This window comes from Rhinopithecus bieti, unplaced genomic scaffold (genome assembly GCF_001698545.2).
Source record: "Rhinopithecus bieti isolate Rb0 unplaced genomic scaffold, ASM169854v2 scaffold_70890, whole genome shotgun sequence".
Taxonomy (NCBI): Eukaryota; Metazoa; Chordata; class Mammalia; order Primates; family Cercopithecidae; genus Rhinopithecus; species Rhinopithecus bieti.
Window position 1 is genome coordinate 1,044,038 of NW_016827312.1, and position 17,642 is coordinate 1,061,679.

At 33.8% G+C, this 17,642-nt stretch overlaps 1 protein-coding gene across 1 annotated transcript in view; it reads left to right on the top strand.

Moving 5' to 3' along the window:
• Nucleotides 1-17,642, top strand: part of WASL (WASP like actin nucleation promoting factor) — a 64,886-nt gene that overhangs the window by 41,875 nt on the left and 5,369 nt on the right. Inside the window, 8 exon segments of the mRNA XM_017863763.1 lie at nucleotides 1,939-2,025; nucleotides 2,287-2,383; nucleotides 4,022-4,045; nucleotides 10,516-10,684; nucleotides 11,406-11,448; nucleotides 12,398-12,551; nucleotides 14,415-14,459; nucleotides 14,462-14,934. Coding sequence (XP_017719252.1) covers nucleotides 1,939-2,025; nucleotides 2,287-2,383; nucleotides 4,022-4,045; nucleotides 10,516-10,684; nucleotides 11,406-11,448; nucleotides 12,398-12,551; nucleotides 14,415-14,459; nucleotides 14,462-14,934 — 1,092 coding nt within the window.

Consider the following 17,642-nt stretch of genomic DNA (forward strand, 5'->3'; position numbering starts at 1 on the left):
TTCATTATAGAATAGCATACATAGTCTATTCAGGGAACAACAAGATAATATTTTAGCTCAGTATGTACTATTATTTAGCCCAGGTTTAAAACATTTCAATGTCTATAAAAATCTGTTTGCTACTCATTTTTCCTTATGTTGTTTCTCATGATAGAATATATTCAGATTTTCATAGCTTTATGTCCCTCACTCCCAATCATAAATCACATTGCTATAGATTGGATACCCTTTGTTAGATATTCATTTCTTACAGTTGTCATAAAAACATCATTTTGCTAAGATGAAGTCTCCATTATTTTTTTAAAACCCTTTCTGTAAGTAAGCCTCCATGATTAATATTTATATGTGACAGTAAGTGCAATGAGATTTTAATTACAAAAAACTAAAACTGCCTCTAAACTATTGGGCACTAATATGACCTGATAGATAACAGTCAAGAGATTTTTACACCCCTGGTCTCAGCTTTATTTGTAAAATCAGATAACCATCTTGGTCTGTTACGAAGTATTTCACTGAGTTTAAATGAGATCTCAGTTATGGTATTTGGTAAATTAGTGCATCTTTTGTTGTTGTTGTTGTTGTTGTTGTTGTTTTGAGACAGGGTCTTGCTCTTGCTCTGTCACCAGACTGGAGTGCACAGCTTACTGCAACCTTGATCTCCTTGGCTCAAGCAATCTTCCCACCTCAGCCTCCTGAGTAGCTGTGACTACAGGCACATGCCACCACACCTGGCTAATTTTTGTATTTTTTTGTAGAGATGGGTTCTGCTGTTTTGCCCAGGCTGGTTTCAAACTCCTGGACTCAAGTGATCCTCCTGCCTCAAGCTCCCAAAGTGCTGGGATTACCGGCCTGAGCCACCAGTCCCGGGCTAAATTAGTGCTTCTTAAAGTCTGCTTCCAAGACAGCTGAGAGATATGACATGCTTCTGTCACTAGCAGTGGCTTACTAGTAGTCACTAGCAGTGGCTTACTATGGCAGTGATTCTCGGGGATGGGGAACACATGCATAGTTTGAAAGAAACCCCCAAGTGCTTTGACATATTTCTCATAACCGTTGTGAAGCACTATTTAGAAATGGCATACGCATACTACTCCACTAAGAAGAAAGGAATTCCATTGCAGTGGTTATCATGTGTGAACAGTGTATTGTACATATTTTTAAATTGTGGTCTGGGTACAACCTTGCATTTCTGAATAGGGCAATGACTATGTTTCTCTAACCACTTATTTCCAATTGCTGAACATTCATGATTCTTCACCTTTGGTATTAAGATTAAACATATTTTTTATACTATGACAATAGATATGGCAGTCATCATGGCATTCTTATCCATAGTTTAACCTTGGTACATTTTAATTATCAGTCTCTTTCTGCATCATGATTAATACTACTTATACCAGTATGTAATTAGAAAGGTACTCTGCAAAAGTTAAGGATTTGAAGATGGTTAATGAGCCGTACAAGGAAGGTATATTTGACCCTCCCACATCTATAAAATTGAGGAAAAGAACATAAAAGTATTCCTGCAGTGTTTGATAGTACATTGTCTAAATATTGCTGGTAGAACTGTGCTTTGATAATTCATGTACAAAAGTGTCCTATTCCTTCTATGTAACATTGATGACCTAGTAATTATTCTGGTTATGTATTTGACCAAGTAACTGAATTTGGAAATGGTTGGCTAGGGAGATTATATCTTAGCTGAATTAAACTGACTTGATATGTAGGTTTTATGAAAGACACGTTATCCAGTGTTTACAGTTTTAAGAAATTACTGATTAGATTATGTGACACTATTTATATATTATAAATATGTTGCATGTGTGCATGTAAAAGTTATTTCTAGTATAAACAGTTATCTTAATATGAGTCATCTGCTTTTTATTCCTAGAGATTATGTTTTGGTAGTTCTTATTTTAATTTTTGACTTTTTTCTAGGATGGGAAACTATTGTGGGAACAAGAGCTATACAATAACTTTGTATATAATAGTCCTAGAGGATATTTTCATACCTTTGCTGGAGATGTAAGTCATATTTTTCTGTATTACCATCTTTTTTCATTGCTTGCCTTTTCTAATCCAAATTATTTATAGAGCCTTATTGAAAGATCAGATTCAATTTGCTATTTTATTTTTTTGCTGAAGATGAAATAATGTCTTATCTGCTAGTAAAATTAACCTTTCATTCTTTAGAAATATACTTCTTTTGCTCATTGTTTTTATAATATAAAGCTGTTATATAAAGCATAATTCTGTTGTTTCCCCTTTGTGATGAAAATATTTCAGACTTGTCAAGTTGCTCTTAATTTTGCCAATGAAGAAGAAGCAAAAAAATTCCGAAAAGCAGTGACAGACCTGTTGGGCCGCCGACAAAGGAAATCTGGTAACTCTTTTTTTAATTACTTAAATTGGACCAGCAAACTAATGCTCATGGGACAAGCGTGGGCCACTTCCTGTTTTTGTAAATAAAGGTTTACTGAAACTTAGCTATATTCATTGGTTTACATGTTGTGTTTGGCTACTTTTTTGCCATAACACAGTTCAATAGTGATGACAGTGATTATGTGGTCCTCAAAGCCTAAACTATTACCTGAAATATTTACTGTTTACAAAAAAATGTGGTGGTCTTTACCTTAAAATAAATAACATTTTTTTGAGAACTGTTTTTTTTAGATTTACTGAAGGACCCATTTCAATAACCTTTTTTGTTGATAAAATGTCATATGTATTGACTTTTAATTTTGCATTTGTGATACCATTGTTTGTCAAGTTTTAAAAGTATTTTATACTTTGTAAACAAAGACTTTAGAAGCAAGTAAGCTTAGAAGCAAATAAGCAGAGTTGCTAACAAGATCTATAAACATTGTCTTGTCTCTCTATTTTGCTCCTAATACTATATACTATAAAACCCGTAAGGAACCTGTTTAGTGTGTGAGACAACTCTTAACACATATAAAACGATTATAGAACAATGCAGGATAGTATAAAGCTTTAAATTAATTGGTATAGAACTGTTGTTCGACAACAGAGTACCAGGCCTTTCTCTTGTAAAGTGGAGAAGGGTGACTAGGAAAGGCGAACCTTTCCAAAATCATCTTAAGCAGATCAGTTTCAGGAGAAAGAACATGTGCTTTCATCCAGTCCTATGGTTCCAAAAACTGTGTGCTGATGACTCTCAAAGTTTTGTCTTCAGTACCGACACATCTTCCCTGACCTTCAGACTCTGTCTACTCAAGTTAAGTGACAGAATAGCCTTTAGACTTAACACATCTGAGCAGAATATTTGATCCATGTCCTGTGTCCTGAACCCTAGCCCCACTCAGACCTGTTCTATTCTTCTACTAATCTTCCTTGTTTCAGTAAAAGGCATTTGTTCCATTTTATCCCTCAGGTTCACCATGGTCCCTCATAAATCCTATGAGAGTCCTATCAGATTGGCTGTGCCTTCAGAAACATGTCCTGTCTGACTATTTCTTACCATTTCTGCTGCTACCATTCTAATCCAGGCCGCCATGATCTGTCAGTTGGACTGCTACACCAGCTCTCTGACTAGTCTCCCTGCTGCTACTCAATCCTTTTTACTATCACTTTTCTATACAGTAGCCAGAGTAAACTTGTAAATTAGGTTATATCACTTTCTCTATTTAAAATTCTATAAGAGCTTCCTATCATATACACATAAAATCTATAGTCCTTAACCATGGCCTAGGGAACCCTACATGGTCTAGTCCCTGTCTTTCCTTCTGACTTGTTTCCTTTCGCTGTGCCTTTTGCTCACTGCAGTCCAGCCTTCATGATGTTCTTTCATGTTGTACCCTCCTTGGGGCCTTTGAATATATTGTTCCTTTTCTTATTTTATTTAGATCTCTGCTTAAATGTCGGGTCTTCTGAAAAATCTTCCTTAGTCACACATACATCAATTTAGGAATAAGACAGTTTAGTGAATTAAACTGTCTTTTTTTTTATGTTGATGTTGTCTTACATATATTTAATAATATTCTTCTAATTTATTTTCTAACAGAGAAAAGACGAGATCCCCCAAATGGTAAGCTTTTTGACAATTATTAATCTTTTAAGATTTTAGGTGACAGTTTAATCCTTGTGGAAACATGTACCATACATTAGTAATATTTAGTATCTATTACATCTTAATCCTTGTGGAAACATGTACCATACATTAATAAGTAATATTTAGTATCTGTGATCAAATTATACGGTTTATTGTGTTCTTTTTAATTAATGACTGACAGATGAGACTTAGGAAACAATATTCTTCAATATTTTTCTGACATGAAGAAAGAATACATAGGGTGAAGATCACTAATACTTATATCTTAATTCTGGATTCACAGTTGACTGAGTATACAATCTAGCCTTAACATTTTTCCTAGAGGCAGTAAATTTTGTCTAGCATATTTGTTAATTTCCTACTTTAAGATTTATCTTTCATTCTTATTTCAAAGGATTATTTCACACTGGTTATATGTTACATGATGACAACAATAATAATAGCAGCTAGTATTTAACGATCTTTTACTATCTGCCAGGCACTGGTCAGCAACCTTCTTAAGTAGCTCTTGTTATCTCTTTTATAGATAAGGAAGCTGAGGCATAGATAGATAACTTGCTCAAGATCTCATAACTAGTAAGTAGTGAAGCAAGATTCAGCATCAGATGATTTGACTCTAGAGCCTGGCCCCTTAACCACTATGTTATGTCCAAATGATTTTGAAGGCAAAACTGAGACACAGGGTAAATATCATGTCTCAGAATATATAAGCTAGTACGTGGCAGAGGCAAAAGAAACAGAAGCAGCTGAGTTACAAGTTGCTCATCTGTGAACTTTCAATGTAGTATTGGAAATTTTCCTTGATATAAGTCTAGTATTTCAACCTTTCTGAATTTGTTACATTATTTTGAGTTTAGAGAGTATATACAGTATTGAGTACCAATGGAGAAGACTTTCTAGTGGTGCCATGGAAACACTTTGGGGAAAGTAACCCCAGATTTTAAAGTGTAGATGCTGTAGAAACAATATAATTAAAGTTGTAAATACATATATCCATGTTGGATCAGGTCCGGGATCCCCCATGGATAGGAAACTTCATTGATACTCAAGTCTGTGATACAAAATGACATAGTATTTGCATATAACCACAAATTCTCCTGTATGCTTTAAATCCTCCTTAGAGTACTCATAATACCTAATACAATGTAAATGCTAGGTACATTTGATCTTAGCCAAAAGGCTGAGAAGCAGTGCTGGGTAAATAGTTGTTATACTGTATTGTCTAGGAAATAATAGCAAGAATAGTCTGTACATGCTCGGAATAGATGGACCCATCCACTTTTATTTTTAATCCACAGTTGGTCGAATCCATGGATGTGGAATGCATGGGCATGGAACTGTGAATATGGAGGGGTGAACATTTATAAAATGAATTTCTGAAGAGGCACCTAGTTTCCATGAATAGATAGAATTTGAAAATTCTTTATGTAACAGTGGTGTTTCATAATTTTATTATCCCTACTAAGAGACCCACTTAGAATTAAATGTAGTTTCTTTCTCTGAGTTGGCTGTTGGTTTTAAATCTTTAGTTTTAATCATTTGACTCAGTGGTTTCAGACTTCTTTTATCAAATAAGTGGAGGGTTTTTTTTTTAATAGTGCTGTTAAAGGGCAAAATTATACAGCATGTATTGCCCATACTTGTATACTTATAAACTATACATACAATATGCAATTAATATATTAATACACAATAAAAAATGAAATAAATAATTATCAATACAAGTTGTAATATTTTAAAACTGCTTTGCATTCAACTACCTTGCTTTCACCTCTAAGTGGAGACTACTGTTTGGGAGGCAACATTATTTACTGTATTTGGTGCACCACCACTAGGTGGCAGTGGGCCCCTGTACCATGTCCTCCAGTAGCCATGCAGGTGCTTTGTCTCAGATCCTTACTTAGATTAGATTATCAGTTTACCACACCTTTTCAAATTTTAATTATTAAAAAGATACTTTCTGTGGAATTTACATACATTCCTAAAATGCAATTCAGTATCTTCCTCACTCCTAATTTCTTTATTGGTCACTTTCACATTTTAGCATATATGCTTTCCAATGATTTGTTCTCAGCTTTGTGACTGCTTGACATCAGAGGCCTCTAGGCCACCTGTTTTTCAACTGTTTTATACCTTGATGAGGCTTCTTTGCTTTTTATGTAATTAATGGGAAACTTGAGTTCTTTTAGATTTAAAATTAGACATGTCTGTTCACAAGAACATTTAAAAACCTTTTCCTGCAACAGTTGTCCTTAATCAGGAGATAATTTGTCATTTGCTTTTTGAAAAAAGAAGGAAAACAGCCCCCCTTCATTATATGTTTACATAGTAGTTCTTAGGATGAGTGTAATTTCATAAATGGAATAATTAAACTTTACTAGAAATGACTTGAGTACATATCTCTGTTACTAAATCTTTCATATACTTTACGTTATTTAAAAAATGACTCTATACCTTAAACAGGTATTCACTTTTTTTAGTGTGTCACTTGAAACAGGTATTTAATTTGGCTTTAGAATACCATTTTAAACTTATTTCCTAACATCTTCAAACCCTAAAGTAAATAACCATTGTCAACAGAAATAACCAAGTACCTAACTTCTTGAATGTGTAGAAATCCATTTTTTTCTAAATTCTGTAAGTTGTTAGTACATATTTATTGAATAATGAATTGTTGGACCATAGACCAGGAAAACTGATAAATTGGTAAACAAAGAACATGTTATGGCATTTGTAAAATTAGCAGTGTCATCCACCTTGTAGTTCGACTTTTGTGTAAGAGGTAGAATAGTTGGCCAGGCACGATGGCTCACGCATGTAATCCCAACCAACACTTGGGGAGGCCGAGGCAGGTGGATCACAAGGTCAGGAGATCAAGACCATCCTAGGTAATACGATGAAACCCCATCTCTACTAAAAATATGAAACATTAGCCAGGCTTGGTGGCATGCACCTGTAGTCCCAGCTACCCGGGAGGCTGAGGCAGGAGAATCGCTTGAACCCAGGAGGTGGAGGTTGCAGTGAGCCGAGATGGTGCCATTGTACTCCAGCCTGGGCAAGAGAGCGAGACTCCATCTCAAAAATAAAAGAGGTAAAATAGTTAATTGGAAGGGTAGTGGACTAGAAACCAAGATACCAGAATACACGTTTGCTTCTGTCACTAATCGTGTGACTATATAAAGATCACCTAACTCTTACTGTCCTTCATTTTCATTAATAAAATGAAAGGTGATTTTTGAAAGGAAACTCCTAATTTCCCATCTAATACTAATTTTCTGTATATCTCCATTATATGGATTTTTTTTTTATAGGCTTACTTAAAATAATGTTTTAACTACTACTAACGAAATTCATTTATAGTGACTTAAGGAGATAATGTTGTTGCATAATAATATATCCATACCTGATTTTTGGGTAGAGGAAGAGGGAAAACACACAGTCTGATTACGGTATGAGTTAAACATTGTTATTCGTTTCACATATCACTTATATTTTGTTCCTATCCTCATTCTTGAATCTTGTTCAGAGACAGCTGAATTACTTTCTCTAGTGAGTTATAAATCAAGGTTATAAGAAACTGATTTTCCAAAAATGTACTAGCTTGGATAATTTAAATCATTAAACTGAACTTTATCCAACTCTGTTTCCATGCTAGTCGTCTATAGTATAATAGATGGCTTTTACGTAAGCTAAAGTGGCAGAAAATATTTTGTTGTTTTCTGTTTTATATTTTACTGGTGAGTCTGATTGTAGTTGCTGTTTGAATACTTAGTTCAGGAAAAGTCATATGAATAAAGAGAGTGCCTAATTCTTTTTTTTTTTTTTTTTTTTTTTGAGACAGAGTCTTGCTCTGTCACCCAGGCTGGAGTCAGTGGCGCAATCTCAGCCTCCCAGGTTCAAGTGATTCTCCTGCCTCAGCCTCCTGAATAGGTGGGATTATAGGCGCGTACCATCACGCCCAGCTAATTTTTGTATTTTATTAGAGACGGGGTTTCACCATATTGGCCAGGCTGGTCTCGAACTCCTGACCTCGTGATCCGCCCGCCTTGGCCTCCCAAAGTGCTGATTACAGACGTGAGCCACTGTGCCTGGCCAGGGAGTACCTAATCCTGATACTCCTAATTTTGTCTTAATTCTTAAATTTTATTAAGATATGAAGATAAGAAACTAAAAGTAATTTGTAGCATCCTTATTGTGGATGGTGTTGCTGATACTGACTGGTAAAGATAAGCAAGAGGGCAGAAAGGGAAGAATGAGAAGTAAAAGCAGGCCACCAGATAAGTCTGTGAAGGTCTGAGTGTAACCCCAATTCAACGCTCTAGCCCCCACATTCTGGGTATTCTCAGTAAGTCCTTATTTTGTACAACTACGTAAATGCCAAAATCTGATACCTGAGCAAATTTGAAAATTCATATCCTATATTCCTAATAAGCCTTTCAGGTCATTCTGTACTGCTTAACTCACCTTTACTTATTGATCTAGTTATTTTTCAGATTATTCCTGGGCACTGAAAAAGCTTTTAATGGTTTTATGCATATTACTCACTAGCTCTCATTTTTTCCAAAATTATTTCTTATCAATATCAGCAACTTCCTATGGAATTTTGAATGACATTGTAACTAAAACTTTAGGATTATTAACATACTATATATAAATGGGATTTGAATATTAAGGGAAAAGAGTTGAATTTTGGTGATATTAAAAATATACCTTTCTAGATTATTTACTTTTTTGATAAGGTGACATGGCTTTCATAAATTTGTTTTAGTTTTGTTTTATCTTTAATAGTAGAGTTGGGAGAAAATAAGGTATATACAATTTACCCATGTAAATAAACTTCTTTTTTTTTTTTTTTTTTTTNTAGGATACATTGGTGGTTTGGGGCATAATTAAAGAATTACAGTCAAATTGGATTTTAAGGATCACCTAATATACATTAGCCTTGAGATTTCTATTTGCCATTTATTGATTATGTTGGGGATCCTCAAGACTATCCTCAGAGGTGGTGATTCACCAGAAGGATTAAAGGACTCAATATATAAATGTACTTATAGCAAACATTTATTACAGTGAAAACACATATAAAACAAAATCCGCAAAGGAAAAGACACATGGGATGAAGTTCGTAAAAAAACCACACACAAGTTTCCAAGAATTCTCCCAGTGGAGTCACAAAGGTTGCACCTAATTCCTCCAATAATGAATTGTGACAACATGTGAAATGTTGTCTAAAGGAAAAGCTTGAGACTTGGTGCTCAGGGTTTTTGTTGGGGGCTGGTTACATAGGTCTCCCCTGCCTTGCACTCACCAAGATTCCAGACTCCCAGAAGGAAAGTAGATGTTCAACATAAACTGAATTGTTAGCACAATTTAGACACAATAAGCCCACCTTATCAGGGAATAGTGGGAACCCTCTTGAAATCCAACTTCCCAAATGGTCACCTGAGGGCCAACCTTGCAAGTGGTCCTTTCTAAGAAGGGCAGTCTCAAGTGTGCTGTGTTAAATTATTTTCTACACAACAATGATAGTATTTCATATGTTTTGGAAGTGGTCGTTAATGTAGTCACCTCAGAGGAACTTGGCCTCATAGGAGGATTTGTCAGAGAAACATTTAAAAATAGGACCTCTAAGGAACATGTGTTGCCCTTTAGTTGAATTTTTAAGAAATTTTTCAGTTGAATGCTTCACATTCAAACTTTCATACTTTTAAGATCAAGAATTTTATTTTGAATTGTAAGACAAGTTTTGTGCTACGTTTAGTACCACTTCTGAAGATACTATTAATAATATGGAAAGATGCCTTTGATATTTTTACTGTTGATTCTTGCACAAGATGAGTGCTTTAAGAATTTTTGCATTTTAAGTTTTTGAATTCTATACTTCTGATAGTCAAGGTGTATGCGTACTGGTGGGGAAAATATCATTTGACTTAAGTATGCCAGTTTTAGAAAAAATGGTAGTAATAATTTTAAGTATCCTTTTTCTTCTTGACTAACAGAGTTGAAACAAAGAGTTAAGCCTATATTTCTTTGTTAAATTTAAAACAAAATAGACACTTACTTTACTTTCTTTATCCTTGTTACAAGATACGTTTCACTTTACCATTGAGCAGTGTGTTGGGTATGAGGCTATTGTAATCAAAATTTAAGAGAGTAGACTAATTATATTTAAATTCTAGCTTGGAAATTCATATTCTTTATGAAATTTAATGGTATAAAAATGTAAGTTTGCTTTGAAATAGTGCATCTACACTAATTTCTTTAAGAACTTATAGATTTTAGAAATTTAGGCTGCATTTTATGGAAAAATATAGAAGTTTAAAATATAAATAATTTATAATGAAGTGATCCTATTTCAGAAAAAAAAATTTTAATTGTAAATTGTGATTTTATATCATTGTTATCTTAAATTATATCCTTTTTACATTATTTGGTTTTATTTGCAGGTCCTAATCTACCCATGGCTACAGTCGACATAAAAAATCCAGAAATTACAACAAATAGATTTTATGGTCCACAAGTCAACAACATCTCCCATACCAAAGAAAAGAAGAAAGGAAAAGCTAAAAAGAAGAGATTAACCAAGGCAGATATAGGAACACCAAGCAATTTCCAGTAAGACAGTTCTTTTGTTGTTTTTATCTTCACTTTTGATTTATTCATTGCTGTTCTTGATTTTTAACTTGTTAGAAAATTTTCTTTTATTTTCGGGAGGGTGTGTACGTTCATCACTTGGATACTGTTTTAACTGCGCTTTATTGGAGTTTTGTTTTGTTTTGTTTTTTAAGGCAGCTGCTCAATAGATGTTCTTGGAATCTTACAGTTTATTTACTTTTCAACTATGAGAAAAGAAAATTAGATAAAGTTGCTTCTTCAACTAATTATTGAACATAAAACGATTTCTCACTTTGCTCTAAAATAGCATTTAGGAATTGTGTACGGATACTGCCTAGGGTCCGTAAAAACATTTGGTATTTATATAACATATTTCAAGCATTTTCATATGCATTATTTTATTAGCTCATTATGAAACCCCTATCCCATCATATACATAATGCTTGGACTCTTAACGCTAATTTGACAGTTAAGTAAATAGATGCTGAGAGAGATTGTACAAAAATTTTAAGTTTCAGTTAGTAGCAGAGTCAGGGCTAGAATCCTATTCTTCTGACTCTTTGTACATAGTTTTTATCATAATATGGTTATGTCTGTGAGAACTATTAGTTCAGGCCAAAAATTCAAAAGCCAGATGTTGATTGGATTTCATATATATTGTGTTTATAATGCCCTTTATGCATTTTGTTTTTTCTGTTTTTTTTTCTATTTTCTACTTTAGGCACATTGGACATGTTGGTTGGGATCCAAATACAGGCTTTGATGTAAGTATGTTTTCAAATCATGTACATTATAACTCTGTGGAAATGTATTGGCCTATTTTAGATTTTTTAAAATTCATTTTTGTGGTGTCTAGTATCTGTTTGAATGTGCTTGTGTTTTATGTACATATACGACTGAGGTTTAAAACCATATTATTGTTCTGTCATTCATGACTAAGTTGCTAGAGACTTAGACCAGGGTTTGTGTACCTTGACTTTATACGCTGTGTAAATAAAATCCTTGTGTTTTGAAAGCCAAGAGAAGAAAATCATTTCTGCCAAGTGATAATTTCAGGGGAATGTATACCAAATTACTAAAAAGTAGTATCTGAATATTCATCTGTTGAATTCTCTAGATCTTTTCATTCTCCTGTTCTTTTTGGCAGTTTTGTCATTGTTTTGTAGCGCTGTGAAACTGCTGGCAAAAATTAATCAGCGTTTGGATACATTATTTTAAAGCGATATTATTTATGATCAGAGTAAAGAATCTTTTTGGTTATTTTTGTTATAGCGACAATGTTAACTCTACAAACATACTGAGCACCTCTTTGTGCTGGGCATTATGCTTGGGATTACAGGAAGATCCTTGCTCTCAGATTTTCAAATTAATTTACTTTTTTTGTGTGTTTATTCCTGGTTTTACATACATACTTAGGACAAGGTAGATCAAATGAGCATTGGAGATGTCTGAATCATGAATAGGCTAATAGAAATCTAGATGAGATGCCCTCTTTTTGAAGGCAGGGAACAAAAAAGAAGAAGAAGAAAATAGGAAATCTATCTGTTCAGTTTTTTTTAAGTAAAATCGTTTAGCTAGCATGTAAGTAATATAAGCATGTTAAAAGTTTAAAAAGGCAAAATAAGTTCAGAAGGACACAGATGAGCCTTAAAATTAATGTTTTTGTTTTAATTGGGATATATTTTTATAGTTAGCAGTTACTTTGTTTTGTAGCTGAATAATTTGGATCCAGAATTGAAGAATCTTTTTGATATGTGTGGAATCTCAGAGGCACAGCTTAAAGACAGAGAAACATCAAAAGTTATATATGACTTTATTGAAAAAACAGGAGGTGTTGAAGCTGTTAAAAATGAACTGCGAAGGCAAGGTAACTTTTATCTCTATTCAGCATTCTGTTTTGTTTTAATCTTTTGAGGTCAGTTTCATGGAAAACAGGTACATTCATACATGTGAACTCTGCCTTGAGCAGGGTGTTGAAGTTTCTGGACAACAAATGCGGCCCATCATACTGTGTCTTAACATTATTTTATTATAACTAAAAACTTTACAAGATATTGTTTATTAAGTCTTTGTTCATAAAAATCTATACAAAGTCTTCCAGCTATTTTATTTTAAAGTAAACACTTACAGTTGCCTAAGTGTTTTACTTAAGGAGTCCTATAAACCACCAGATTTTACTGTAATTCAGAAGTAGTAATTTAAATATAATCACTTTCTAATTAGTAATATATTTTCAGAATATAAATAATGTAAACTTTCTATTAATTTTGAAATACAAATCCTTTTCTTGGATAAAGTATAAAATTTTCTTTTGTACCTGAGAGCACAATTTATAACCTTTTAAGATTTGATATTTCTTTTAAAGGACCTTGTATTTTAGTTTTGTCTTAATAATTAGCACAGTAAAATGCAGATAAAATACTCTAAATTTTCCAATATAACAGTCATCTCTTTGCTACCTTGTTGATTTAGGACTGCTTTCTTTTCTTCTTCCTAGCGTTTGCATAGTCACAATAGTGTAGTCAAGCAAAAGCTCCAGTTAAAACATTCTTCTGAAGAACTTAACAGTCATTTTAGATTAGGCATTCAGTTTACTTGTGTCTTTTTCACTGCCAGTGTTCATTTCAACTTTGATTGATTGATTGATTGATTCATATAGTTCATAAACATTATTATGCCAGTACTGGTCTCAGTATATTTAGATGTAAAGGATTCTCATGCCTCAGCCACCCAAGTAGCTGGGATTACAGGCATGCACCACTGCACCCTGCTAATTTTTATAGTTTTAATAGAAACGGGGTTTTTCCATGTCAGCCAGGTTGGTTTCAAACTCTTGGCCTCAAGTGATCCTCCCGCTTTGCTCTCCCAAAAGTGCTAGGATTACAGGCATGAGCCACCATGCTCAGCCAAGTTTATTTTTGTGTTATATCTTACATTTTTACTGATGTAGAATAAGAATGCTAATATCCTGACTGCTAGAATAATAGTAATTTTTGTTAATAACTTCAATTTTGCAGTATATAGAAATTCTCAGTTAATTTGTTAATAACCAGTTAGTTTATGTCTGGAATAAGTAATTGAGCATTTCAGCGAAGCAACCAGCCTCCCAGAATGTCATTACTAGAATTGTAGACAATTTTTAGAGATACAGACATACTATGAAAGTACAAATGTAAATTAGATGACAAAGGCTTACATTTTGAAAGGAAAGCCTTATATTTGGGCTTTAGCGCAGATTAATGTGAATGAATTCTGTTAAGCTACACTACACTATAATTCTGAATGTGAATTGATTTTATTTTAAAAAAGTAAGTGTACTTGATTCTTTTTTATAAGAGGGAGGTATTCATTTTGGGTATTTTTATTAAAAATGTAAAATAATGCTAATTAACAAAATGTTTAATTTCATTGGTATATTTTGTTATTATTTTGTAAAGTAGAAAATGTTTATTCCCTTTGCTTTCAGAACTGTACTAATTCCTAAAAAGTGAACTAGTCTGTTTTAGCTCATATTGTTTTAAGAACCAATAAGAAAATGATCTTTAGGCTGACAATTCTCAAAAAAATTTATGAGATATCATCTGTGCTCAGGTATCTTTGTAAAATAAAATGCAAAGATGAGGCCCTTTTTTGATATTTGATTTTTATACATGTTAAAATGAATTACTTTTCAATATGATGTTTATGAGAAGAAAAAAGCATGCCTTCTGTTTTTCTGTTTGCATTTCAGCACCACCACCTCCACCACCATCAAGGGGAGGGCCGCCTCCTCCTCCTCCCCTCCACACAACTCAGGTCCTCCCCCTCCTCCTGCCAGGGGAAGAGGTGCTCCTCCCCCACCACCTTCAAGAGCTCCCACAGCTGCACCTCCACCACCGCCTCCTTCCAGGCCAAGTGTAGCAGTCCCTCCACCACCGCCAAATAGGATGTACCCTCCTCCACCTCCAGCCCTTCCTTCCTCAGCACCTTCAGGGCCTCCACCACCACCTCCACCTGTGTTGGGGGTAGGGTCAGTGGCACCACCCCCACCGCCTCCACCTCCGCCTCCACCTGGGCCACCACCCCCTGCTGGCCTGCCTTCTGATGGGGACCATCAGGTTCCAACTACTGCAGGAAACAAAGCAGCTCTTTTAGATCAAATTAGAGAGGGTGCTCAGCTAAAAAAAGTGGAGCAGAACAGTCGGCCAGTGTCCTGCTCTGGACGAGATGCACTGTTAGACCAGATACGACAGGGTATCCAACTAAAGTCTGTAAGTAAGCTTTTTTTTTTTTCATTTTAGATCCTCTATCATGATGGAATTTTAAAGTAATTTATTGAAAGACATTTTTGAAAAGTGTATTTGTTCTTTTTTTCTCTTGCTAATTCATTCTTAACCCTATAAATTTAAAAATACTTTTACATGCAATGACATGCACAAGTTTTAATTCAGCTTTGATACATCTCTATAGCCATGTAACCCATATCTCTATATGCAAATGTAGGGCATTTCTGTCACCCCGGAAGGATTTTGCATACCTCTTCCCAGTTAATTTTTCCATAAACAATCACTGATCTAATCACCATAGATTAGTTTTACCTGTTCTAGAACTTCATATGAATGGAATTTTACAGTATGTTTGCAATTCCTTGTTCTAGACTTTACTTTCAAATAAAAGACACTTTAAAGAAAATCCTTATTAAGCTATGAGAATTAAAATAGCCCTACTTGAAACCAATTTCCTTAGGAAATCTAAACCAGTAGCTTTATAAAAATTAAATCATGTTCCAGAGTTTTCATGTTCTAAAATTTAGATTAGTAGAGAATCAGACTCAAAAAAATTGAAAGAATTGTAATAGAATTTCTGACAGTGATGGCAAATAAATTTAGGATTATCTGATTTGGATGAGATAATCATTTAATCTTACAGGTCATTTAATCTTAGAGTTAAGCAAACATTTTTCCGTAAAGGATCAGGTAGTAAAATTTTAGGCTTATATGGGCAATATGGCCTCTTGTCGTGACCACTCAGCTCTGCTGTTTTACTACAGAAGCACCACAGACAATACATAAATGAATGGTCATGCTTGTGTTCTATAAAACTATATTTGGACACTGAAATTTGAATTTTATATAACTTTCACATATCAAAAACACTCTTATTTTCTATCAGCCATTTAAAATGTAAAATCAAGCTTAGTTTTAGATAGTTTAAAAAAAAAATACAAGAACAGACTGGATTTGGCCCATGGGCTATAGTTTGCTGACTCCTATCCTAGAGCCTAACCTGTCTACATTTACATACGTCTTTTGGAGCCTTTTATAACATGTTCTCCAGGACTTCAGGCAGGTCATGGATGATAGATTTTTTTTCTGTGAAGTAAACGGAGACGACAGAGGATGTTTTAATTGAAAATTATTTCCCAGTATAGGAATTAAAGTAGCTTTCTAAATCTCAGAAACTTTGTGTAAAAGGAGAGTAATAGATAGGAAGCACAACTAATTGAATGAAAACATGTAAACATTAGCATAGATTTAAGAAGACTCTGATCTTTAAAATATATCTTAACTCTTTTCTTTATATGTATTCAGGATGACACTTAAACCTATGAGCAATCATCTCTATTCTCTTTCCCCGTTTAGATCAGACTAAAGATCTGTCAGAAGCAGTTGAAGAACTTTAAAGAGTGGTTAGTGGGGAGAATTAATGTCAAAATGACCACAGCCCAGCTTTTGCCTTGGAATTTCTGCTAGTTCCTGCGTCATTCTCATTCCTGTAACTCCCACTCCTAACCTACCTTTTTGTTTTTTCTATTTCCTTTTCACAAACCAACTTTTGTTTCTTTCTCTCATTTAGCTATAATAAGGCGATTTTAAATTTTTAATGAATAAAGTTGTATCCTCATTTATTTTAAAAAGTTAAATTTTCTATTTACTTTCTCCATAACTTTCTCCCATCCCAACGCTCCCTTTCTTTCCAAAAGAAAACCCATTAATTGATATGTAAGTACCTTTTAGAAAGAAAATATTTTCTATTCTAAGTGTTGAATGGGGCCATTTTATCCTAAATAATCACTTTCCTTTTGATTGCATTTATTGCAATCATAGAGTGCATAGTCAGTGAACTATTGGCATGTTATACATGTAGTCTGAATTTGTTATTTTTTTAAAAAGACCATTTTGTGGTTGAAATTTCTATGGCTGTGTTCTTTAAATTTTTTGAGTAAATCATCAATTTATTCTGTGATGAATATGATTAACATAAAACCATAGATTTACTTTAAAGAGCTAGTAGGAGGTATTCAATACTCACATATATTTTGAATTCCATGGTTTCAGTACCTCAAATAGTACCTTGTTCAAGTAAGCACTTCAAAAAATGTGTTTGATGACAGTGTGCTCACTTCTGCTTTATGCTCTCTACTTTACATTATGACATTGCTTAAAGGTAGTCTAAATGTCCCTACTGCTGTTGCACCTCTGAGAGCCTTGTACAGAAATACAAAGCTCTGAAACTCTGTGTTATCTTTTTTCATTTGTGGTACTTCTATACTGGAAATAATTAATAGATAATGTTTAAAGCCAAAATACTAAGGAATGAATCTGTATCTTAGGGGGAACCACTGTGAATTTTTTTTTTTAAAAAAGGTGTTTACTCCAGGAAGAAAAAGGAGTATTAGAGGAAGAATTGTACAGATCAAAATGGAAAGTTTGTCTTTGGGAAATGATTAAGAATTTCAAAAATATATATTTTTTATATATATATTATAGATATAATGACAAATTGGTTTCCTGAACATTGAAAGGAAAATAGTTGTTTTCTTTATCAAATAAAACTTTATAAATAGCATGTCTCTGTTGGAAAGAAAATGTATTGTGGTATTTAGAAATTAAATCCATCTAAGTAGATATGGTATAAGAGCTGGATTCTGGTTTTCTCTGGCTTAAACTTCTCTAAAGTAAACGAATTATCAGCCCTA